Source organism: Rhamphochromis longiceps, linkage group LG23 (genome assembly GCF_057381845.1).
Source record: "Rhamphochromis longiceps isolate RC_006_pf linkage group LG23, R_longiceps_female_GT1.1, whole genome shotgun sequence".
In the NCBI taxonomy this organism is placed as follows: Eukaryota; Metazoa; Chordata; class Actinopteri; order Cichliformes; family Cichlidae; genus Rhamphochromis; species Rhamphochromis longiceps.
In genome coordinates, this window is record NC_140578.1 from 44353768 (window position 1) to 44379075 (window position 25308).

The 25308-nt window shown below is 41.9% G+C and overlaps 1 protein-coding gene across 3 annotated transcripts in view; it reads left to right on the forward strand.

Annotated features, from left to right (window-relative positions):
* LOC146642794 (protein NLRC3-like) overlaps positions 1-25308 on the forward strand; it is a 134241-nt gene that overhangs the window by 6685 nt on the left and 102248 nt on the right. The window contains exons 3-4 of one of the 3 annotated variants that reach the window (XM_085397191.1): positions 4454-4627; positions 11870-12068. In XM_085397191.1, the coding sequence (XP_085253317.1) occupies positions 4454-4627; positions 11870-12068 (373 nt within the window). Of the gene's footprint in view, positions 1-4453; positions 4632-11869; positions 12069-25308 lie in introns of those variants that run through there. The other 2 variants (XM_085397190.1, XM_085397192.1) reach the window with 2 other exon arrangements.

Sequence of the window (25308 nt, forward strand, 5' to 3'; positions counted from 1 at the left end):
CCCCCGTATACAATAAAAAGAGTGTTCTCAATGCGCTAAAAACCCTGCCGGCAGAAATAACTATACACTATTAAAACAAAGCTAAAAAAATGTTTTCCATATGCTAAAATTACCCTCCCACAGTCCCATAATCCCACAGTACAGCCACACGCGGGCGAATGTGCCTTATCTGAAACAGGAGAGGAATTTCTCTTCCGGGATGGAAACCACGCCGGCCAGAAGAACAAGGAGGGGGCTCCTGTCGCAGACCTGTCTCCTGACAGCGTGTCGCCGCACAGTCTCGCCCCACTCCACACCTGCACACGGCCTCCCTCGTAGCACCGTCAGATGCAGGCAGAGGGGCATCCCTGCCCTGTTGTGAATTGAGGGCCATCGCCACCCACTGTTGCTGTTCCTGCAGTTGGGACTGGATCGCCGAACGACTCGCGGCGCCCCACAGTCAGGCAGCAGTTCCTTCAACACACGTGCGGGCTTACACGCGTTCCTTTTTCTCCTGCTCACCTTTCGTGCGTCGCTCCTCTTGTCTCTGCGCTCACCATCCCCTTTAACAGGTCAATCTGGCAGCTGATAGGCCACCTTGGGGAACGCCCCCATCTGTTTAGTCCTCAGTGGATTAAAGGAATATGGTACAACAACATTAACACACATAATATAAGTATGAGGATAAAACCATGCAATATAAATATCACAATAAAATCATGCAAATAAAATCAACACTATGTACCAATACACAGATTGATAAAACATAAAAACACAAATTTCCACTGTGTGACAAGTATACTACTATACTAATAACAGTGTATAGTATACTATTGTACTATACACTATTATTAACATAGTATATTTTAACAGGGAATCTTGATCATGTTACATTTGACTTCTGTTGAGCTTCTTGAATTGTCACCTTCAGTTCCTTTCCTTTACTCTTCCAGTGTCTTTGGTTTAAATGTATTTACCCTGATAACTGCATATGAAACAGTTCACCTCTTGTCACTCACTATTATCTGTTTGCCATAAAAGTGTTGGTGATGTGTTGGGAGAATCATTATTTTCAGTCTCTTCTTATAAACATAGTGAGGCAAAGATGTGGGTCGTGGTCCCTGATAATCAGATGTGTCTGTGTTCTGTTACATGTGACGTTAGAGAGGTTTTAGTGGAGATAAAAACAGGACCAACATCACTCGTGACTGCTTTCCTGTCTTCACAGTGTGTTTACTGTTGGAGCTCGTCCTCCTGTTGCATCTGTCACAGCTGTTACGCTCCTCTGTGACTCCTCCTCTGTCTGCTGTCACACTGCAGGAGTTTTTGGTCATGGCGTGTGAATAACTGCCGAGGTCGGCTAGGACGACGCCACCACTCGTTGTCAGACCCTGTCACGCTGTCTGTTTTCATCTTTAGCCGAGGTTATTAAGAACTTCAAAATGAAACCAGTCTCTGTTTTCAGTCTCCGCCCTCTTTTGCAGCTTTGAGCCAGGTTGTAACACCTGTTAAAGTCACCACCTGTTGTGACCGGGGAGTGAGATGAGTGTGAGAAAGATGAAAACAACGTCTCATTCTGACTAGTTACTGGGAACTGATGTGTGATGATGCAATAACAAAGATGACTGTTTCTATGATTTTCTGTTTTATTAATTGTTTTTATTGATGATAAGGACAGGCAGAGGAGATTGGATGGATTTACTTTGTTTTATTATTTTGCACTGAAATGGAGTCCAGTGTACAGTCCTTGGCGTTGCACATTTTAATATGTTTTAGCTGAGACTGTAGTGGGCACTCTTTAAATGTCGGGTCAGTTTGTCACGTTAGAGCCTATTTGTGCCTGTTAGTGCTGCGATGACTTCAGACCGAGCTGACTGAGGGGTCTAAGCTCATGATGCCACCAGCAACACCCGGGTCATGCTGCAGAGTTTTCAAACCCGACATAATTTACTCAGGTTATATCAGGTGATCTAAGAAAGGCCGCTTAGAAAGAAAAGCGAGTGCACTGCTTTAAGTTTCTTGAAGATGTTTAATCCGAACATTCAGCTTCTTCACTTCTAAAACCAGAAAGTGGAGAGTCCCAGATTTTAATCCTAGTGGGAGTGTCCCTTAAGAGGTCATTGACCAACTATTGATCATGTGGCTCATCACATCAGCCAAGCTGTGAAAAAGGGTGTGGGTGATTATCAGCAGAGGTTTCAAGAGATGAAACGTCTTCAAGAAACTTAAAGAAGTCACTTTTCTTTCCAGGCTCCTTAGATTACCATGACTGTATGATGAGAACCTACACAGACATATCAGGTGAAGGTTTCAGTGTTTTGGTTCAGTTTAATGTAAAAATGGAGACGAAACACATATAAAGGCTGGTTTACACCACTGAGCCCTGCTCTAAAACACTGACACAGATCTGTCTGTGAAGCTGGCTTTAACAAATAAGAGCTTAAAGTTTTAAACACATGTTTAGCGCCGAACTGTCCACTTTACTGTCTGTAGCAGGAAGTGGCTGTTTGGCACTGAAACGGGAGAATCCAGCTGTTAGCCGTGATGTTGTGTTTGTAAAGCTCTTCATAAACGAGGACTGTGGAGGAGGAGAGCCTGTGTGAGTCAGGTGGTTCACCGGCCGAGTGTATCAGCGGCAGAAACAGCTGATCAGCGCCGTTTTATGCAGTAAAATAATCTTTCTGTTCCCAAACACATCCACACAGTTTACAACATAACAGCCCACTACATGCACATCTCACCGCAAACATGCATAAACCTGAACATAAAATATGTCCTGTACCTGTGTGATCTCTTTAAGTAACTCACAGAATATCAACACTAACGCCACAAGTTTGTTGGTATTTTAACATTTTAACCATTGATTTTGAATTAAAACCAACAGTTAAAATATTTTTGCACCAGAGGAAAGAGCAGCAGAAATATTAAGACAGATAAATCATTCTGTCTTCAGTCTCCATGAACAGCATCAACATCCTCTGGTGAAATTTCTCTTTCCTCCTTAAAATACATTAAATGTCAGTTTAATTCCAGATTAATGGTTAAAACATGTATGTCACATATGAACATCAGGAAATAAAGAAAAGTGACTGATTCAGTTCCATATATGCTCCAGGGAGGCGTTAAGGTTCATTAAAATTGTTCAGTTATTAAACTTTAATCTGAGCCGAGCTGACTTCCTCAGGAACAAATAAACACCGAGATAAACTTCACCTTACAGATATAATCTAAATGAATCATATCCAATCTCAGAGAGTTGACAGTCAGCTGTGTGCTGGGAGACATGTCTGTCTGCAGTGTACGAGCTCTGACCGCTCCCCAAAAATGTCGGAGTGAATACATTAATATTAAAAGTGTAGCTGGTGACACAGAAACAGAGGATTTAAGAAGTTTAAGTGTAGGTCGGGTCCACACATGTCCAAACACCTGTGCGTAGTCCTGCTTGTTACTCAGAAACGCACACTAATAAAATGGCCATAAGGCCAAAGCAATGGTTTTGACTGGTGTTGACCCCGCCCCCACCCTGAGTGTGGATGCTGAGAGAAGGGCCAGCTGTGAATATGAGGCTGTGGGAGCAGATGGAGAGAGAGTATGTCGGGGTATCCCAGTACAAGCTTTACTGGGGTCAGAAATTAGACAGACTCCAGTTCCTTTGTTTGATTTATCTAGTTTGATGTTAGGAAAGAGATTCATGAGATGGAAAAACCTCCCAGTCTACTGAGATTCAGAAATGATTTGTACACATGGAAACTCCCTGAGTGGGAACAAAGAGTGTCCTGTCAGGAAGAGCATTTGGAATATGGATGTTGAGGATGTGACAGTGCCTGAAATCCTGCTGCTGTTCTGAACCATAGTTTCTGATCTGAAGGTCAAACAGAGTCATGATGGTTGTTTCTATTTGTCCCTTTTTAGTTTTGTTCCCCTGAAATCAGATGTGATATCAGCAGCTCTGAGTTCATTCATCATTATTGTCCAGTGATGAGATTTCTGCTCCGTTTGGTGACAGTCAGCAGATTTTTCCTGAGTGTGGACGTGAACAGTCGTACCTGACAGCAGCAGGTAGCAAACAGAGATCATCCTTCCAGCTGGAACTCTTCACTGAGCTGAGCTCATTCAAAATGTTCTGGATTCAAGACAGGAAACAGTCCACATGTGTGTCTTCACTCTGACTCTGGATCAGATCTCACTGACAGACTGTGGACATTATGGAAGCCTAAATGTGACACCATCTTCCTCCTTCATCTGCAGATTAAAGCCAAACAAAGATTCTCATTAAAAGTCTGCAGGTCTGAGAGAGACTCAATCGTTGTGTCATGTCAAACACAGTAAGAGGAGCTGAAGCACAGATGTGAAGAGCAGATGTTCATCAGATTATGACCTCACTCTGTTTTGTCTTCATATACATTCAGTCTGTGTTTATAATGCAGACTTTCTGCTTTTATAATAACATATTTTATATTTTCTATGATCACAGACTGGCTGACTGTGGACTCTCAGAGACTCACTGTGAAGTTGTGGCCTCGGCTCTGAAGTCCATCCCCTCCCATCTGACAGAACTGGACATTAGTAACAACAAGCTGCAGGATTCAGGCGTGAAGCTTCTGTGTGCTGGACTGGAGAGTCCAAACTGTCGACTGGAGACTCTGAGGTGAGTTCACTGACTGCAGCTGTTGTTGTTTTTCTATATTTCAGATCTTTGATATTTGAAACGTTCTTTAGTTCCTAAATGTTCAGGATGTGTCTGAAGACAAATGTGAAGACGTTTGAGTGCTTTCAGAAATGTTGTGTCTTTCCAAACGACTGAACAACAGTTTTTCCTCTTGGCTCCAAATAGAAGTGACAGACTTGAGCAGGGTTCATTTAAAGGCTGACAGAAGTGGAGTGGTGACGGGGAGATGTTTGTCAGGACAGCTTTTCAGCCTCCACAGGTTCATGTTGTGCTCCATCAGTCAGTGAAGATGAAGTCAGTACTGGTGAGGCTGTAGAGTGTGTGAGGGATGTGAATGAGGCTGTTGGAGATCTGATGATAGCAGATAAAAACAGGCTGCAGAGACTTTGAGCTTGTGTGGAAACAGACAGAGAAAAGAAAGACATGAATGTCAAAGCTAATAAAGGTGAAGTTAGGAGCTGTGATGATGTTCATGTATCAGAAGCTGATCGGGCTGCTACAGAGACGACCCACACAGCTGCTGTGGTGAGGTTTGTGTTAAAGCAGAGGAACACAGGCCCAAACATGACAGCAAAGCAGGTTTCAGGCTCTGTGAGAGGATTTCAAACAGAAGCTGGAGAAGAGAAAGGACTACAGAAAGAAGGCAGCTGAGACCAGTCCAAGTGTTTCCATGGAGCCCAGTCTAACATTCATTTATACACTAACGTACAGAAGTGAACGGGAAAATGAATCCATAGTTTCAAATGTAGAAATAGTTCTCAGTTCATTTACAGAGTTTAATAGTGTTATGGCTCGTCTGTGAAGCACTTTGTTGTACCTGTGACTTTTAAATGTGCTATAGAAATAAAATTGAAATTAATACAGTTCATGAGGAAATGTTCAAAACAGCAGCTGAGAAGAAATCTGCTTCACAAAGTTTCATCCAATTCCAATAGTTTGTGATGCACTTGAACGCAGCGTGAGCAGTTCACTGCCTAACCCCACAGAGACTGTCAGTCTGGACTTTTCTTTATTTCTATTGGCTGTCAGTGAGATTTCAGAGCAATCAGAGACTGTGGGTCTGTGTATGAAGTATAATTCATGTGCAGTTGTTGAAGTTGTAGAATGAGAAATGGCAGTTTGGGGTATTTCCTGCTTTCATTGTCCTGCTTGTGCTGATGAAAATGTTTATTGACGTGTGAATTCATTCTTCAACGCTCGATTCTGCCTGAACAACGTGAAAACTTTGCTTTTCTTTGTGTAACACAATTCAACGCACTGAAGCATCGACTTGTTTCATTATTACACAACAGCAGACTGGTGGCTAATAAACAGTGAATGATGCAGAAACAGATGTTTGAAGCTGTTCTTGGAGTACACTGAGAGAGAGAGAGCTGTGCAGGCAGGAACAGCCAAAGTCAGAGAGAATTCATGAGCATATTGATCAAACGTGAAGCAGAGTTTGGATCTTCTTTTGCTGCTGCTTCACTCAGTTTTGGTTGGAGACAGATGAAACCTGCAGCTTCAGGATCTGTGAGCTGTCCACTTTCAGCCCCGACGGCGTGTCCGTGTACGTGCCGTCGAGTGAACGATCCACGCTCTGTGTTTCCATCTTTGTGTGTTTAGCTGCTCTCATTTACTGTTTTATCTGTTTGCTGCTTGTTGAAATAGTTTGTGAGCTTTAACCTGAGATTCTGGCAAAATACATTTATATTAAACATCGATTCAGGATTGAATGAATCAACATCGTTTTATTCAAATTAAAACCATTTAAATGGGAACATGAATTTTTTACAGCCGCCTCTAATGCTGGGTAATGTCAGCTGGTCCATGTGCAGCTGGCTGTGAGGCTCAGGGAGCGTGTACAAAGTGCAACACTGAAAGAACATCATCCATAAATATTGAGTAAGAACTGGACTCTCATACAGCGAGACTCAAATGCCTTTAAACATCAGCTTATCCTGCTGATCCAAGTCCAACACTGAGTTTGTAAAAACATGTTTGTCAATCATTTTGTTTGGTTTCTGAGGAAAAAGATTCAATAAGTTGCTGCTAATACACAACATTTCATCATATTTCCTCATAACCCTCTTTTGTCTGACCATTTGATCCCATTTGAATTTGCAATAAAGGATCCACAGAGTTTGGTGACAATAATGACAGTAGATGTTTGTGTGAAAGTGCTGGAAGCAAATGAGTGTGTGATGTTCTTTCAGTGTTGCACTTTGTAGACGCTCCCTGAGCACTGGTCTCACAGCCAGCTGCACATAGAGACCAGTGTTGTTAGTCCAGGTCAGAAGATGACTTGTTGGAATGAAAATGAGCTTGTAGTTTGTCTGCTTTAATAATGTGACTGGAAAAAGGTGTTGGACTTCAAATATGTCCATTTCTGTCACACTTCACCTTTAAAAGTGAAGCCATGTGGTTCCTGGAAGGAAAAACACGACTTTTTCAAGTCTTTGTCCTGTTTTTATGAGAAATGTACGACTTTAATGTTCTTTTTTTTTTTTAACTCAATTTTCATTATAATTTACAACATTGCAACTTGTGCTTGTCAATGTTCACAAGTAGGACAGTTACAGGAACTGCAATGCAGAAATGTAGATTAAAATAAGAACTGCAATTAGGACGCACAAAACAAAACCCAAGCAAACAAAGAAACAGACAACAACAACAACAACAACAACAACAACAACAACAACAACAACAAAAAGAAAAAGAAAACAAAAACAAAAACTTTATGTAATATTAAATAACATGTGACAAACTTAGCCGTAAATGGACAAAACGAAACAGACCTATGCTAAATTATTGAAACAGTAAAGCATACAGTCAGGGGTCTCATGAGCTGCCCAGAAATAATATTTCAGGTTTGGAACAGCCAATCCCCCCTGCAGGTTTGACAGTTTTTTTTTTTGACACTGTAATTTTTATTGATAGTTTTGTCACAGTTTAAACATAGACATGTTTTGCATTACAGGAGAAATAACCATGCAAGCACACAGTCAAAACAAAACAGAACTAAAGCGAACAGAAGGTGTGGGTGCCAATTCTAATCAACTACCGTATGCATGCCTGCCTTTGCTCAGCAGCATACATACTCCAGCTTATATATGTACTTTTATACAGGCATGCATCAATAGATATACAGAGTCATAGACCTTAAATGTTTTGTTCGTTCATTCATTTTCCTTGGTGCCATACAATGTCCACTTCTCCCACTTAGCAACGAAAATATCTTCCTTTAATCTGAGAATGTAAGTCATTTTTTCCATTGCATAGATTTCTCCAACAATATTTAACCAGTCTTGTGATGAAGGCGGAGCCAGTTTGTACCAGTTTCTTGTTATAGCTTTCTTTGCAGCTATCAATAGGATTTTTGTCAAATACAAGTCGTCGTACAGAACATACTCTCTAATATTCCCAAGATATACAGTTTTAAAATTGTGTGGTAATTGGTAGCCCAAGATATTGCCTATTACAAGACTCACGTTCTTCCAAAAATTATGCAGTTTCAGGCACTCCCAAAACACGTGCGTATGATGTGCTTCCATGTTACCACATCTTCTCCAGCATGGCAAACTGTCTTGAGTCTGTTTACTTTTGATTTTTGGTGTAATAAAGAATCGAGTAAGGTGTTTCCACCCAAATTCTCTCCAGCATCTTGAGTTAGTCGTTGTGTTCTGGGTTTCACACATATCTAACCATTCCTCAGTTGAGATATCAGTTTTTATTTCCTGCTCCCATTTCTTTTTTATGTATTCAGTTGATGTTGCCGTGTTCTCTCTTAGATTTTTATATAGTACAGAAATCTCCTTGAATTGGAGGCCCCTGTATGATTTAATTATACAATTCAGGATGCCATAAGACGTACGCGAACTTCGTATTTCCTTTGAAAAGTAGTCTCTGAGTTGCAGGTACCGGTAAAAATTGGTTTTCTCTAGACTATACCGATCTTTTAAATCTTGAAAACTCATCAAATGGCCATCTTTCATTACTGTACAAATCGCTGTTATTCCTTTTTGTTCCCACTTCCTGAATCCTGGGTCGTGAGCACTCAGTATATCACCAACAACATAGGCAGCCCAGTTTAACATCTTAACCTCCCTTTCCAACTTACTTTGTTTAACTAGGCCAAACCATATCTCTAGAGTGTGGGATGTTATAGGATCAAGGAAATGCTGTAAGGTTTTCTTAAGTTGCTCATTTCCAAGAAAAGTCTGGACTGGGACATCCCGTACTTTTATTTCAATATCTTTCCATTTAGCATTAAAGTTCTGATCACACCACTTTATCGCCGGTCTGGTTTGGGCCGCATGATAGTAATCTTTTAGATTAGGGAGTCCCACACCACCCTGCTTCCTAGATAGTTGTAATGTTGTGTATTTTATTCTAGGCCTTTTACCATTCCATACAAATCTAGAGATGAGCCTATCCCAGTCCTTGAATTTTTCCACTGGGATCTTAACTGGCAGAGATTGGAAAAGGTACAATAACCGTGGGAGGACACTCATTTTTATTGTTGTGATTCTTGCACTAAAGTCTAGTGTAAGAGTTGACCATCGGTTTAGATCGTGTTTAATCTGAGTGGTCAGCCTATCATAATTTGTTTTAAAAAGGTCACTCAATTGTTTAGTCACGGTTACACCCAAGTATTTCATTTGTTTTGCAGTCCAGTTCAGTCTAAACTTATTTTTAACCTCTTCAGATGGCAAATAGTTGAAAGCCAGTATCTGAGTTTTGGTCACATTAATTTTGTACCCCGAATGTTCAGCAAAGATATTAATTACATTAAACATTGGAATTAAAGTTTGGTTTGGATTTTCTAGGTAGAGTATGATATCATCTGCAAATAAGCTGATGATGTGGTCTTCCCCTTTAATACTTATTCCTCTCACCTCCTCACTTTGTCGGATGGCCTGTGCCAGGGGTTCAATATATAGAGTGAAGAGAAGAGGTGAGAGGCAACAACCCTGACGGGTACCCCTCTCGAGAGAGATTTGCTCCGTTAGGCTGCCATTGATTCTAATTCGAGCTGTAGGAGATTGGTAAATAGATTTGATACACATCACAGCACCGAGGTTTGACAGTTTTAATGTTTGGAACTTGATCCTTGGGCGTTTGCTTTGCCATATAAATTTGGAAAAAAGTTTATCTAAATTATCAAATGTAGAGTTGGGAATGTTAATAGGCAGCATTTGAAAAAGGTATAGAAGTCTTGGCAATACATTCATACGTATACTCTCGATCCGACCCAAGAAAGACAGAGACAGGACTGTCCATCTCTCTAAATCTTTTTTTATTTTTGCAACTATAACTTCATAATTTACTTTAAACAAATCTGATAATGAGTGAGGAATTTGAATTCCTAAATACTTGATACCTTCGTTTGGCCATTTAAAGCCACATCGCTCCTTGAATGTTAGTGAAATGTTTCCTCCTATATCCATTGCCAATGTTTTGTCAATATTAATTTTGTAACCAGAGAGGGAACCGTAATAATTTCTCTTAAATGAGGTAAACTGACTGCAGGATTTGAAATGTATAAAAGTACATCGTCTGCATAGATGGACAATTTATGCTGTTCTCCATTAATTGAAAGGCCCTGAATTTCATGTTCTTCTCTAATCAACTGCGCCAGAGGCTCAATACTTATATCGAACAGCAGGGGCGACAGTGAGCATCCTGCTACGCCCACGTTCCAGTGGAAATCTGGCTGATATTGTTCCATTTACCCGTACAGCCGCCATTGGGTTGGAATAAAGAATCTGTATCCACTTAATTAAATTTGGCCCAAATTTGAATCTTTCAAGTGTATGGCCCAAGTACTGCCAGGAAACCCTGTCGAATGCTTTTTGCGCATCAAGAGACAGAATCATTGTTTCTTCTTGTTTGGTCTTGTACAAGGACATTAAGTTCAACAATCTACGAACATTGTGCCCATAGTGCCTTCCTGCAATGAACCCCGTTTGATCTGGATTTATAACCTGTGTAATAATTTTACTAACTCTTTTGGCTAAAATCGTGGTGAGAATGCGTGAATCAGTATTAAGTAATGAGATTGGCCTGTATGATTGACAGTTTGTGGGGTCCTTGCCCTCTTTATGGATTACGACAATTGTAGCATCGTTCCAGGACGGCACCATAGTCCCAGTCTCCAGAGCGCAGTGGTAAGCTTTCAGTAATAAGGGTGCGACTTTGTCCTTAAGTTTTTTATAGAATTCGTTAATAAAACCATCAGGGCCAGGACTGTTTTTAGTTTTAAGGTTTGAAATCACCTGTGAAATTTCTTGTTCTCGAATTGGTTCATCTAACTCCTTTGCTACAGACTCTGGCAGTGTTTTTAAATTGATCTTTTCTAAGAAATCAGATAGTGTATTGTTATCTTTACATGTATCTGAATTTTTATATAATGACTCGAAAAAATTGGCAAAACAACTTGCAATTTGATTTGGTTTAGTAATTAGGGTTTGATCTGACTTCAACTTTTGGACCATATTACAAGTTTGCTGTTTCCTGAGTCTTATTGCCAGCAATCTACTAGCCCTACTACCCTGTTCATAGTACTTTTGTTTAATGAATTGCCCTCAATTTTGTCGTTTATTAAACTATTACGCTGACTACGTAACATTTTAAGATCGGAAAGCAAATTGGCTGTCTGTGCTTTTTTGTGTTGTTGCTCTAGGTGTTTTATTTTGGCCTCCAATTCACACCGCCTAGCCTCTTTTCTTTTTTCCTGGCACTTGCCAATGATATTATGCAACCTCTAATGTATGTCTTGGTGCAATCCCAGAGAGTTAAAGGCTCAGTTCAGTATGTATGAACTCACAAAACTGGCTGTCATTTAGGAGTGAGGCATTTAGTCGCCAGACTTTAATGTTCTTGATGCTCCTGTACCATCTCTCTGTCATCCTCCTCGCTCCCTCTTTGCACTCACAGTCTTTGTGCATCATTAACACTCACATGAGGAAAACCAAAGTTTTACTGGGCAGAAGATGATCATCAGTGACGCTGTCTTTAAAACACTCTTGTTAGAAATGTTCGACTTTAATGTGAAACATTCAGAGTTTTTTCTCTTGTTGTGTTTGTTTGAAGCTGCTTCCTGTTGGCTTCAGCTGTTTGGAGTTTCCATTTTCTAAACTTCTACATTCTGAACCTTCTTCAGCTCTGAACAGATGATGAAACACTGAATGATTTCAAGCACTTTGTCTAATAAACTTACATCTTTCATTCTTCATACAGATTGAAGGACTGTGGTTTGTCAGATATTGGCCTTGATTATCTGGCAGCAGCACTGAAGTCCAACCCCTCGTATCCCACAGAGGTGGACCTGAGTGGAACCTACAGCAACCTGAAGGGTTCAGGAGTGAAGCATCTGTGTGGTTTCCTGGAGAGTCCAGGATGTAAACTTGAAACTCTGAGGTCAGTCAGCATGTTTTAGTTGTGCTGAGATGAATATGATGTGAAAGTTGTGCTGACACTAAACTGCAGACATCAGGCTGATATTATACTGATCCACACTGAGGATCTTCATGGTAAAGTCTGTTTTCTTCTTCTCTGGTTTAGTCCATTGACTGCAGCAGAACAATGTTCACATTTCAAACAGTGATACTCAACGTATGGCCCGCGGCCCACACGCGGCCTGCCCACCTTTCCTGATTCAGAGAGAGGGGACCCTGATTAACTGTGTAGCTTCTTCCTCACTAGGGTTGCCAACCGTCCCTTAAAATACGGAATCGTCCCGTATTTCGAAACAAAAGTACACGTCCCGTATTGAGCTAATAAGGGACGCACTTTGTCCCGTAATACAGTGAGAATCAAAAGTAGTCTATAACTTTTAATGGAATTAACGCTTTGTTTGAAAACATAATTCCCAGCCCCTCTCCTGCTTTGTGACCAATGAGCTGACAGCACACTTATGACAATTCGAGTATGACAATTCAGATTACCGCTCATCTCATTGGTCGAGGAAAGGTCGCTTGCGGAGAAAATACCGGAAGACAACAGATGACCACAACAAGAAGCATGGCCAACAGGGGAACAAACGCCGACACTGCGGTGCAAGTCTCGGACGACAGTACACCTAAAGCTGGGCAGACACTGTGCGATTTTTTCAGTCACGTTATTCAGCTCCTGCTCAAACTGCACGATTGACTCGCAGAGGTTAGAAGTTGGTAGGTCACGATGCAGGTCTCACACTCTCACCGATGCTCTGATGCGACCTGAGTGCTCACACTGTGCCTCCATAAAATGAAGGTTATAACAGAAAATCTGTCGCTCTCTGTCTTTCACTCACACAGACACACCACCACCATCAACTTTGCTAAATTGCTAATGAAAAACATTGATCAGGCAGCTGTGATTTAGCAGCGATGTAGATCCAACTATTTTCACGGTTGTTGTGGTCGTGATAATTTTGTGATGCCACATCGAAAAGGCTCGGATGAGCTTGCCAAAGTTCTACAAGTTGTGCCTCCATCGCTTGTGTCCAGATCACACGCTGCACAGCCGTGCTGCTCCGTCTTTTACACCAACGTTTACGTGTTTGCGTGCGAGCAGTGTGAGCGCCTGTGGTGAGACCCTCACGAGCGATTGATGATCGGGAGCTGGTCGTGAGGTGTTAATCACTTCTCGTTACCCCACGTATACTACACGACGCACGATGAAGGCCAAAATCGGTCCGATCACTCAAAAATCGGCTCAAAATGGGCCTAAAACCGCACAGTGTGAGCCCAGCATTAGAGCAGCAATGTTTGTTCCCCTCAGAGAAAGGGAAGAATGGGAAAAGGAAAACACCTGGCTGGAAAAAGTTAATATGGGCATGTGCAGTGAATATCAGCGCTATGTGGCCAGAAGTGTGATAATATAATTTATTTTGTGTAATAAACAACTGCAAGGATAGATGATTACAACAAATTGATGACTAATACATAAAAGTAATACATAGATGAATAATGATGATGAGTTAAGATGCATAATCATGGGAACAAGCGGGTTTACAAACAGGAGCAGCTGATTAGAAAAGCTGAAATAATACCTCAACTGAAGCCAATTGTACTAAATGCACTAAATGTGCACTGTTACAAGAATATTTTTCTTTCTATTGTTTTCTATTATTTTAAGTTAAGCAGGACAGAGTGCTTTTAAAGAAAGATTTACTTATATTCTCAAAAGTTAAGCATGACAGGCTTCTGTTTAAGAAAGAGACCTGTTTTACTGTGTTAATGTTGTCATTTTGAGCTAAAAATAAATGGCTAAATGATCATTTGTTTCACATGTGTTCATATCACAAAGAATAGAATATGCATCTACTTAAATCAACTTCAAGTCAAATGGTTAAAAAAATTATTTCACACACAAAAAAAGAGCTAGAAAATTCACCACACTGGGAAGGGTGAAGACAACTGGGTCGCCCGGCCCTGGCCACGAGGTGTCCCTTATTTATTTTTCAGGGAGTTGGCAACCCTATTCCTCACAGTTCTAAGTATCAGACACAACAATGAATAATCCACAGCTGACTGTCTTTAGCAGGTCAAAGGTCACGGCACACAGCACTCTGTGAAACAGTTTGGAGCAGGAATTCTTGCACATTTACAAACTGACACTGCTGCACGGCATGCTGGGTAATGCTAGCTGCTCAGGTATGGGCGTGCTAATGGCTGTGAGGCGCCGTGGCTGCAGAACACTGAAGAAGAGAAAAGAGAGGTGGAGGATGAAGAAAAGAGGCGGAGATGAAGCGGAAGTTTAACTCCAGAGAGGAGCTGTGTCTGTGTGGGCGGGGCTCAGGCAGCTCCGCCCACACAGTGACAGTGAAGCAGGTGAAGAGTAATAAATGAAGACAGCAGACAGGATTTGATAAGCTGATGTACAAACATGTGGAATGATGGTGGCAGCTACAGAAACAGGTCCATACAGACTGAAGCGTGTCTCAGTCTGAATGTACACTGCTGTTATAAGAGCTGTGGAAACTCAGGTCAAAAGGACGTAACCACACTGCTGACAGTTCCAGGACAGTCACAGAGTTACAGCATCATTTGTGACCATAAAGACAGAAAGCTCATCCAAATCCTGGGATTAAAAGTCTGTCCTGGTGGTGTCCAGTCAAACACGTCTCTGTGAAAGCTTCAATCCAACAGGCTCCAAAGTCCTTCTGCTCATTTCCTCGCCGGGTTCTTGATGCTCCTGTACCATCTCTCTGTCATCCTCCTCGCTCCCTCTTTGTACTCACAGTCTTTGTGCATCATTAACACTCACATGAGGAAAACCAAAGTTTTACTGGGCAGAAGATGATCATCAGTGACTCTGTCTTTAAAATACTCTTGTTAGAAATGTACGACTTTAATGTGAAACATTCAGAGTTTTTTCTCTTGTTGTGTTTGTTTGAAGCTGCTTCCTGTTGGCTTCAGCTGTTTGGAGTTTCCATTTTCTAAACTTCTACATTCTGAACCTTCTTCAGCTCTGAACAGATGATGAAACACTGAATGATTTCAAGCACTTTGTCTAATAAACTTACATCTTTCATTCTCTATACAGATTGGAGCGCTGTGATTTGTCAGAGATCAGCTGTGATTATCTGGAAGCAGTGCTGAAGCTCAACCCTTCGTATCCCAGAGAGGTGGACCTGAGAGACCACAAGCTGCAGGATTCAGGAGTGAAGCAGCTGTGTGTTCTTCTGGAGAATCCACAACATCAAATTGAAACTCTGAGGTCAGTCTCCACGTTTTAGTTGTGCTGACACTGTCGATCTGTGGAACTAAAACCTTTATACAGGAAGTCTGGTTCAGCTCTTTGTAGACCTTCTAATCTCTGATGCTCTGAGTCTTACTCAGTAGATGATGCAGAGTTGTGAAGCCGATGTGGGTGAGGACACTCGCCCAGCTCTAAGTACTTTGACGTCCAGGCGGCTTCCCTGCTTGTCCTGATACAAACAAACCTGAGTAACCTTGCAGGTCAGATCTCATCAGTCACACCTGTTATGGCAGCTCTCCTCTAGATTGTAGTTCTTGTTAACCTGGGATGGTTTTAGAAGCCTGGACCACAGACTGCAAGGGAAGATATTACTGGGAAAGGCCAAAGCAACCTATTAGACCCATTAAACACTAACATAGATGAATACTCAGATTTAAACCTTTATTGTTTCACAAAGGGTTAAAAAGGGAACGTCCACAGTTTAGACTGCAGCAGATTTTATTAAAGCAGTTTGACAGGAGCAAAGCAAAAACACAAAGAATAAGTGTTTCACATATTAATACATATAACATAATAATAAAAGAAAAGCAAAATAATGATACAAAAGAATGAAAAAGTTGTCCAGAGCAGCAGGATGTCTGAGGTCTGCAGAAACACAAAAACACAGCAGCTAAAAATAGTTGTTGAAAGAAAACGAGGTGGGAGCTGCTGATTCCTGAGCTTTGATACTGGATTAGCTTCAGTAGTTATTCCCATCACTGCTGTAGGAGCTACATTTAGTCACAGCTGATTGTCTTTGACCAATCAGAAGACTACTGTTGTAAAAACAAGCAGACAAAGAACCAATGAGAGTGAAGAACAGGATAAAGAGCTCGTGTGATGGAGGCAAAGCAATAATCAGCAGACTGTAGCAGTTTCTATCTGGATGAAAGTAGAAGGAGCTCAGCGGAGCTCAGTCCCATATCTTTGGTTAGAAACAACATCAGTGATTTCCTGCTGCTCGAGATGATTCCAGCAGCTCTCATTACAGCAGCTGATGAGAGAAACAGCTGATGGCTCACAGCTCGTACACTGTTGGATCTCCAGATGTTCACGTGGCTGAAGTCTGTGAAGAAACTGTGGTCCACGTAGTTCACACGGCCTCAGATTGGACCGAGCTCCCTGGATCACTGCAGCATCCTCAGCTGGTACATGGACGTCTCTGCTCCTCAGTCTTGGAGCCCCTGCAGGTCCGTCCACACCACCGGGATCTTCTCACTCACCTTTCCTTTGTCCTCGTCCTTCATCGGCCGTGCTGTGTCTTTGTTCCTGCGGTGTTGTTCCCACGATGCAGCGCTGATGTTCCCTCCTTGAATGCACAACAAGTACGGTGCTGGTCTTTCTCGGGTGGAGCAGAGACAGATTGAAGTCTTTCAGGCTTTAGTGCCGACTTCCCTGACAGAGGCTGGACTCCATGGTCTGCACAGGAGGCTTCTACACTGTGTGGAGGTGACTCCTGGACTTGAAGACAGGCTGCAGGTACATGTGTGATGAAGAGGAGCTACAGCAGTGTGATGGAGCTGCAGGTGTGAAGGAAGTCCTGCTGTCCTGTCCCACCCTCATCTTTGCTTCCTCTGTCTTCTCTGGACTTGTCCTCCTGTTTCAGAAACAGCACTGCTTCATGCCGAGGGTGGACGGGAGCGTTGGCTCTGATTCTTTTACCGTCCACCACAAGGAGACACTGATGCTGACCTCCTGATTCATCTGCATGTGTTCTGCTTCACACTGCTCACCTCCACCAAAGACTTCACAAACATCTTCTTTCTTTGAGTCCAGTTTGTCCCACAAACACTTCCAAATCTCCTCCTCTGAGATTCTGCAGCTTCTTGCAGTGTGACTCAGCTGACTTCTGACAGACCACAGACTGGCACAGCATCCACATGTGTCTCCTTTCAAACAGGCTCTTGATGTTTCCTCCCACATCATTCTGGCCTCTCAGTCTCCTTTGTTCTCCAGCTCTGTAGCTCCAGCTGGTGAAGCTTCAGTTTTCCATGTTGGTAACAGTAAACTACAGCCTCTGCTGTCAGCTGGGTAACTAAACAGAGCTGCAGCACGTCTCTGCGGTGGTGCTACATCCAGCCTGCAGACGGCCGTCTACATGTTGTAGTGGTTTACAGTCACCAGGGGGCGCTGTGCCAGCCATGCAGGCAGTGGGCTGCTCTGCTTGTGCTGTTGTTGGTGAAGCTGAAGTGAAAGCGAGAGTTAAAACCCTGAACAGTGTCCACTGAGCTTCTCATGCTATTCTCATGCTCAAAGAAGTTTAACAGGAAGGACGACTCGTCCATCAGGCGTCCAGCTGTCCGTGACCGTGTCCACAGCAGAGTGTGACCGAGGCTTCATGCTAACACGCACACATGAAGCTAATACCACCACGAGCAGCTGCTCAGTGGATTTGGAGGACAAATGTCTGCAGCTTCTCACAGGCAGTATGCAGAATGTGGATCTCCACAAAGACTGTGGAGAGCTCGTCCCACACTCTAAATCCACACTTGTCTGCACAAAACTTCTCACACGTTCCCGTCACAAGTGTCTTCTAAGTGAAGCTACCAGGTTCAGGTCCAGCTTGTTTATCTGGAGCTGCAGTAGATGATCCATCCTCACAAAGCAACACAGCAGATATGCAAACACACAACACAACCAAAGGATTCTCTCTGCATGTCTGTGGCTGATGCTGCTGGAACGAAGCTGTTTGAAACCTTGTTGTTCTGCACTTTGGGACCAGAAGAGGAAACTGAAGCTCTGTGCAGAGGGTCCAATGGAAGCAGCCAAGCGCTGTAAGTGTCTGCTGTACAGGGATGCTGGTTCAGCTGTGGCTCAGTTTCACAGTGTGACTCAATAAAAGCAGCAGGAAATCAAAGCTTGATGCTTTCATCAGTGTGGAAATAAGAAAGTTTCCTGTGACAGACGCTGGAGCTCTTTCACTCTCAGCTTCACAGTTTCAGCTTCAAACTTCTTCCAACATGTTTCTAACACGGCCACATTCCACCTTAATGGAGCTGATATCTTGTGCATCAGCACATTTTCTAAAGGCAGCGATCACATCTTTAGTTTTGGATGTTTAACTGCAGATTGTTTATGTGTTTATAGCACATTAATTACAGCAGCAGCGTTGACCACAGTGCTGTACAAGAATCCAAAATAACTATTAAAATAACTCCTAATATTAATATCACACATCAAATATCAAATAACTCTCATGCTGTATTAAAAGCCAGTGAATACAAATGTGTTTTAAGAGCAGATTTACAGAGACTGACAGCAGGAGCTGGGGCTGTTCGATAGAACGATGTATATATGATGACCATATGAAAACGTCTATCGTTTCATATCACGCTCTTTGTTTCCTGCTTATGTGTTTGTGTTTTCCAGATAAAGCTTTCAAAATAAATCTGAAGATCCTGTTGAGAGTTTTCAAAATAAACACAATACATTACTGCGGTCGCTCGTTTATCGAGTTACGATCTAAAAATAAGTCTCAGAATGAAGTAGCAGCTTTATGTTTTACAAGTATTATAGAAGTTTTAAGGCAGTTAAACCCTCACTGCACACTTTCTACACTTTTCTCAGACAGGCATGGACATTTTCACACTTTTCTCTCTTATTTAAACAAAGTTCAAACCGTCATAGAAAAATAAGTTCATTATTAAAGAGTGAAAGCAAAGTGTTTCTGAAACGTGTCAAATCAGCCTTTGCTGGCATTAAATGAGCTTCTGTGTGAGGAGCACTCGTCCATGGCCTGGGCTCCTCGCTGTCAGGTAAAGTTTCATAAAGCTTTTGAGTTTTTCTGCAGATAATGTTGGTGTCCAGTAGGGCTGCCACGATTAGTCGACTATCAAAATCGTCGATGACTGATTTAATAGTCGACGTGACGTTTGAAGCTTTGTAAGATCACAAAAGACGCAGGAATAAGTAGCAGGATTTAAGAGTGTAATAACGGACTGAAATAGAAGATGGCAGCACTGCATGTACAAGGATGCCAGCTGCTGTTAAACCCCGAAGAAGAAGAAGAAGCTGTGTCCCAGAATTCATAGCGCAGCCCAGCTCAGTTTTCAACAATGGCGGCAGCTAGTTAGTTTTAATATTACTCTTATTATTCTTTCTGGGTCACAAAATAAACGTTTAACATATTTTCAGGCGAGAATGTAGCTGTGTAAACCTCAAATATCGGCTCAGTTTATCAAGACACCACATATTTTCAAAAGCGCTCCGACGTTTTCGGAAATGTCTGTTACCCACTAGCTCGATAGCTAGCGGGGGCAAGGCTCACTAGAGCCCGTGAGAGCACCGGACTCCCGGCAAATCGTTTTCAAACCCACCGCTGTCTTTCGCTACTCAGGTTAAACATATATAAGTCACTTGATAACTTAAAAATGTTATTGTTTGGGTTTTTTAGTATTTTATTTGTTCCTGAGTAAATCGGTTTGGCTGAGATTAAAGTTATAGTTTTTACACAGCTGAATAAATGTCAAGCAGACAGCTGATTATCAGAAGTGTGAGATGCTCAAGAATATACTCCGGTGTCCTGTTATATTTTAGATAGCAAGGAGTTTATTAAACTTCACCGAAACAATCTGCAAATTTCATTAAAATTTAATAAACTATCATCTTGTCTTTATTTTTAGTTAGCACATACCTTAAACACTTCAAGCTGTAAGCTAATGATAGTTATATAAGAGCAGATGCATGCTGGTGCAATAATCTATATGTTTTACGTCCAATGGATGATGATCTGATTAGTCGACTAATTGCAAAAATAATCGGTGACTAGTCGACTATCAAAATAATCGTTTGTGGCAGCCCTAGTGTCCAGCACGATGTTCTTTTTCCTGCGGTCACTGAGCCACAAAGCCAAAGCTGACTCCATCCTTACGATGTTCTTGTTGTGGACAGTTACAACCTTTTTGCCTCCTTGTTGAAACTATGATGGTCAGCATCTTCCTCTGCCTTTGGCTGCTACCACAGGTGCAAAACGTCTCGTCATCATTGTTGTTTGTTGGGACAAAACGTACAAACATACATCAAAATCGTCGACGACTGATTTAATAGTCGACGCGTCGTTTGAAGCTTTGTAAGATCACAAAAGACGCAGGAATAAGTAGCAGGATTTAAGAGTGTAATAACTGACTGAAACAGAAGATGGCAGCACTGCATGTACAAGGATGCCAGCTGCCGTTAAACCCCAAAGAAGAAGAAGAAGAAGCTGTGTCCCAGAATTCATAGCGCAGCCTAGTTCAGTTTCCAACAATGGCGGCAGCTAGTTAGTTTTAATATTACTCTTATTATTCTTTCTGGGTCACAAAATAAACGTTTAACATATTTTCAGGCAAGAATGTAGCTGTGTAAACCTCAAATATCTGCTCAGTTTATCAAGACACCACATATTTTCAAAAGCGCTCCGACGTTTTCGGAGACGTCTCTGTTACCCACTAGCTCGATGGCTAGCCACTAGGCTCACTAGAGCCCGTGAGAACACCGGACTCCCGGCAAATCGTTTTCAAACCCACCGCTGTCTTTCGCTACTCAGGTTAAACATATACAAGTCACTTAGATAACTTAAAAATGTTATTGTTTGGCTTTTTTTAGTATTTTATTTGTTCCTGAGTAAATCGGTTTGGCTGAGATTAAAGTTATAGTTTTTACACAGCTGAATAAACGTCAAGCAGACAGCTGATCATCAGAAGTGTGAGATGCTGGAGAATATACTCCGGTGTCCTGTTATATTTTAGATAGCAAGGAGTTTATTAAACTTCACCGAAACAATCTGCAAATTTCATTAAAATTTAATAAACTATCATCTTGTCTTTATTTTTAGTTAGCACAAACACTTCAAGCTGTAAGCTAATGATGGTTATATAAGAGCAGATGCCTGCTTGTGCAGTAAGCTGTATGTTTTATGTCCAATGGATAACGATCTGATTAGTCGACTAATCGCAAAAATAATCGATGACTAATCGACTATCAAAATAATCGTTTGTGGCAGCCCTAAGTGCAGCACTGCAGAGTCACACTGCTGTAAATTTGAACACATTCTGTACTGTACAGGAGACACGGCACAAGATTGGCTGATGATGGTCTACAGCCAATCAGGACGCAGAACACAACGCGCTGTACAAAACAAAAGCATGCGAAATTGCACAAAAAAGATCAGCGAAACAGCGAGGCCGCCAAAGGTGAACTGTGTTACAGCGAGGGACCAGCGTATATGTGGTTGTTGGGACGATAAATGTCTTTGAGCTTGTGTCAGAAGACGAGCTGCAGCTTTCTGGACCAGCTGCAGTCTTGCCAGGCAGGTCCCACTAACTCCAACATATAAGGAGTTACAATAATCCAGCTGGGACGTCATGAAAATGTGGATCGCCCGTTCAAGGTTTTTAAAAGATATAAATGATCTCACCTTAGATAAAAGCCTCAGTTTGAAGAAAGACCGCTGTACAACTGAGCTCAGCTGTTTTTCAAAGGTCACATTGCCGTCAAATATAAGCCCCAAATGTAAGAATGCGATTTAATAAAAGAGCTGAACCAGTCTAATAGAGCGCCCTTGATGCCGCCATGCTCCAATGGTGAGGTCAAGATGCTGTGGTCAAGGCAGCGGTCAGATCCAAAAGCACAGCGGAGTCTCCTGATCAGTGGCTGATAAAAGATCATTAAGAACTTTTCAAAGTGCAGTTTCAGTGCTGTGAAGAGCTTTAAAACCAGACTGAAACCTTTACAACAGATTGCAGCTGAACAAATATAATCTTTTACAAAATCTTCGACAGGAAGGGAAGCTTTGAAATAGGCCTGAAATTTGAGCGGACAGAGGATCCAGATCAGGTTTTTAGTACAGGCTGTACAACAGCATGTTTAAAACAGGCTGTACAACACCTGAACTAAGACTGCTGTTAAAAATCGCTAAGATGTCGGAACCAACAACCTTTAACATCTTTTTAAACACGTGTTGGAACAACTTCATTTGGACAAGATGATGTCTTTATAGCATCACATCGTTCCTCCACCTGATCAAACCACACAGGCTCAAACTGATCAAAAACAGCTGAGCAGGTGAATATTTTAGCCCCGGTGCGATCTCGGGCGAGAGTATCGATGATGGCCAAAGGGCAGCGTCCAGCTCTACGGCCGCTGAAGAGCAGACTCAACAGACGCGCGTGATGTGGATCCTACTGCTCTAAAACTGGAGCTTCTTCAATCCATTAAAGAGGACATTAGTACGCTGTTAAAAGAAGAAGTCAGAAATGCATTGAAAGAAGATTTTGACAATATAAGGGCTGACGTGCAAGGACTGAGAAATGAGATCACTAACAGCATGGCGGCGACGTGCGGCGAAGTTGATGGAGTAAAGGTTAGAGTGAAAGAAGCTGAGGATGGGCTGTCAATGTGGAGCGATGAGGTGACCACCCTGCAGTCTACAGTAGAGAGTATGAAGGAGGAGCTGTCTGACCTGAAGGATAAATGTGATGAAGGCAGGAAGCGGAGAGCTAACATCCACATCATAGGGATCCCAGAGGGCCTGGACTCGAGCTCCTCCACGGCCGTATCCGTGCTACTACGTGAAGTGCTGGGTATGGATAAAGACGTTATTGTCGACCGCTCACACAGGAGCCCTATCCTGAGAAAGCCAGCTGGTAACCCGCACGCCGTCATTGCCGAGCGTCACTACTACCAGGATTGTGTGGCTACGCCGTGCCAGGGCCCAAGCCCCGCTTGAGTTTAACGGACAACCTATTGCAATATTACGACTGGGAGATATGACCCAAAGTTCATATCTCGATATTCTTTAGCTGGATGGCGATATACGATATATATCTCGATATTTTTAAAGCCAGAAAGTTCGAACAAAAAGAGAGTTCTTAGTCAAAGCTGTGTCCCAAATCTCACACAGGCACATTTATTAACATACAGCGTAGATGTACATGAAACAATTACTCAGGAATAAATGATCAGCATTTATTAAATAATAATGCTCCATAAATAAAAGAAAACAATGTTGTGTTTGTGCATAACAAAAAGCTCACAATCGTGCAGTCAAAATGTAAACAGACGCTGAGCATAATAACAAGCAGCTGCTCTGTTCCCAGGTTCTACTGCGTGACTGACAGCCTGGAGTTTGAAACCCTCTTTGTAACCGTGTCTCTTACAGGTGCCATTTATGGTCCTTATACACACTCAATACAGTAATATTACGTTGAAGCAGAGTACGTATCACTCCGCGAGGCTCCTCGTAGCTGTAATGCTCCAACAATCCATCAAGCGGTGCGGCCTCGTAGCTGAGCAAAGTCGTACCAAAACATCTTTTGAAAGGTTTCTGAGCGCCGTGTAGCACATAAAATCGGTTCGAGGTCAGTAAGCACAACCAGAATTCATCCATAAGGCGCACTGTCGATTTATGAGAAAATTACAGGATTTTAAGTGCAGAAAACATAGTTTATGGTTTTCCTTTGATCTTAGCAAATATCTACGCCTCTAATTGGGACGATCACAGATTTTTCACTAATGTCTTTGCGCGGCTCCCCAATATGTCATCACACAATATCATCTTTGAGGGAGACCTAAACTGCTCATTATCTGCTATGGACCACAGTTCACACAAAAGTACACTTAGTCCAAAGTCAGCATGCGTCATTCAGAGCTTTCTTGATAATTATGGGCTGGCTGATGTATGGAGATTTCATAATCCTGCTTCACATCAATACTCTTTTTTTTTTCTAATGTCCATAAAACATATATTTGTATAGAAAAACGTCTCCCTTTAGTTACAGAATGTGATTATAAGACTCTGGTGATTTCTCCTCTTGTTTTTTCAATGTGTATTCCTGATGCCTGCTCCAACTATCAGCCATGGAGATTCAACTCAGTGTTGTTAGCAGATGAAGAGTTTGTCAGTTACAAAAGGTCTCAAAGACATTTTTTTTCTATCAATCAGACCCCAGAGATGTCATCATCAGTCATTTGGGAATCTCTAAAAGCATCTGAGAGGCCAAATAATTTCATTTTGTGCCAAACAAAGTGCAACACTGAAAGAACATCATCCATAAATATTGAGTAAGAACTGGACTCTCATACAGCGAGACTCAAATGCCTTTAAACATCAGCTTATCCTGCTGATCCAAGTCCAACACTGAGTTTGTAAAAACATGTTTGTCAATCATTTTGTTTGGTTTCTGAGGAAAATGATTCAATAACTTGCTGCTAATACACAACATTTCATCATATTTCCTCATAACCCTCTTTTGTCTGACCATTTGATCCCATTTGAATTTGCAATAAAGGATCCACAGAGTTTGGTGACAATAATGACAGTAGATGTTTGTGTGAAAGTGCTGGAAGCAAATGAGTGTGTGATGTTCTTTCAGTGTTGCACTTTGTAGACGCTCCCTGAGCACTGGTCTCACAGCCAGCTGCACATAGAGACCAGTGTTGTTAGTCCAGGTCAGAAGATGACTTGTTGGAATGAAAATGAGCTTGTAGTTTGTCTGCTTTAATAATGTGACTGGAAAAAGGTGTTGGACTTCAAATATGTCCATTTCTGTCACACTTCACCTTTAAAAGTGAAGCCATGTGGTTCCTGGAAGGAAAAACACGACTTTTTCAAGTCTTTGTCCTGTTTTTATGAGAAATGTACGACTTTAATGTGAAACATTCAGAGTTTTTTCTCTTGTTGTGTTTGTTTGAAGCTGCTTCCTGTTGGCTTCAGCTGTTTGGAGTTTCCATTTTCTAAACTTCTACATTCTGAACCTTCTTCAGCTCTGAACAGATGATGAAACACTGAATGATTTCAAGCACTTTGTCTAATAAACTTACATCTTTCATTCTTTATACAGATTGAGGAGCTGTGGTTTGTCAGAGATCAGCTGTGATTATCTGGCAGCAGCACTGAAGTCCAACCCCTCCCATCTGAGAGAGCTGGACCTGTGGGGAAACAACCTGAAGGATCCAGGAGTGAAGCATCTGTGTGG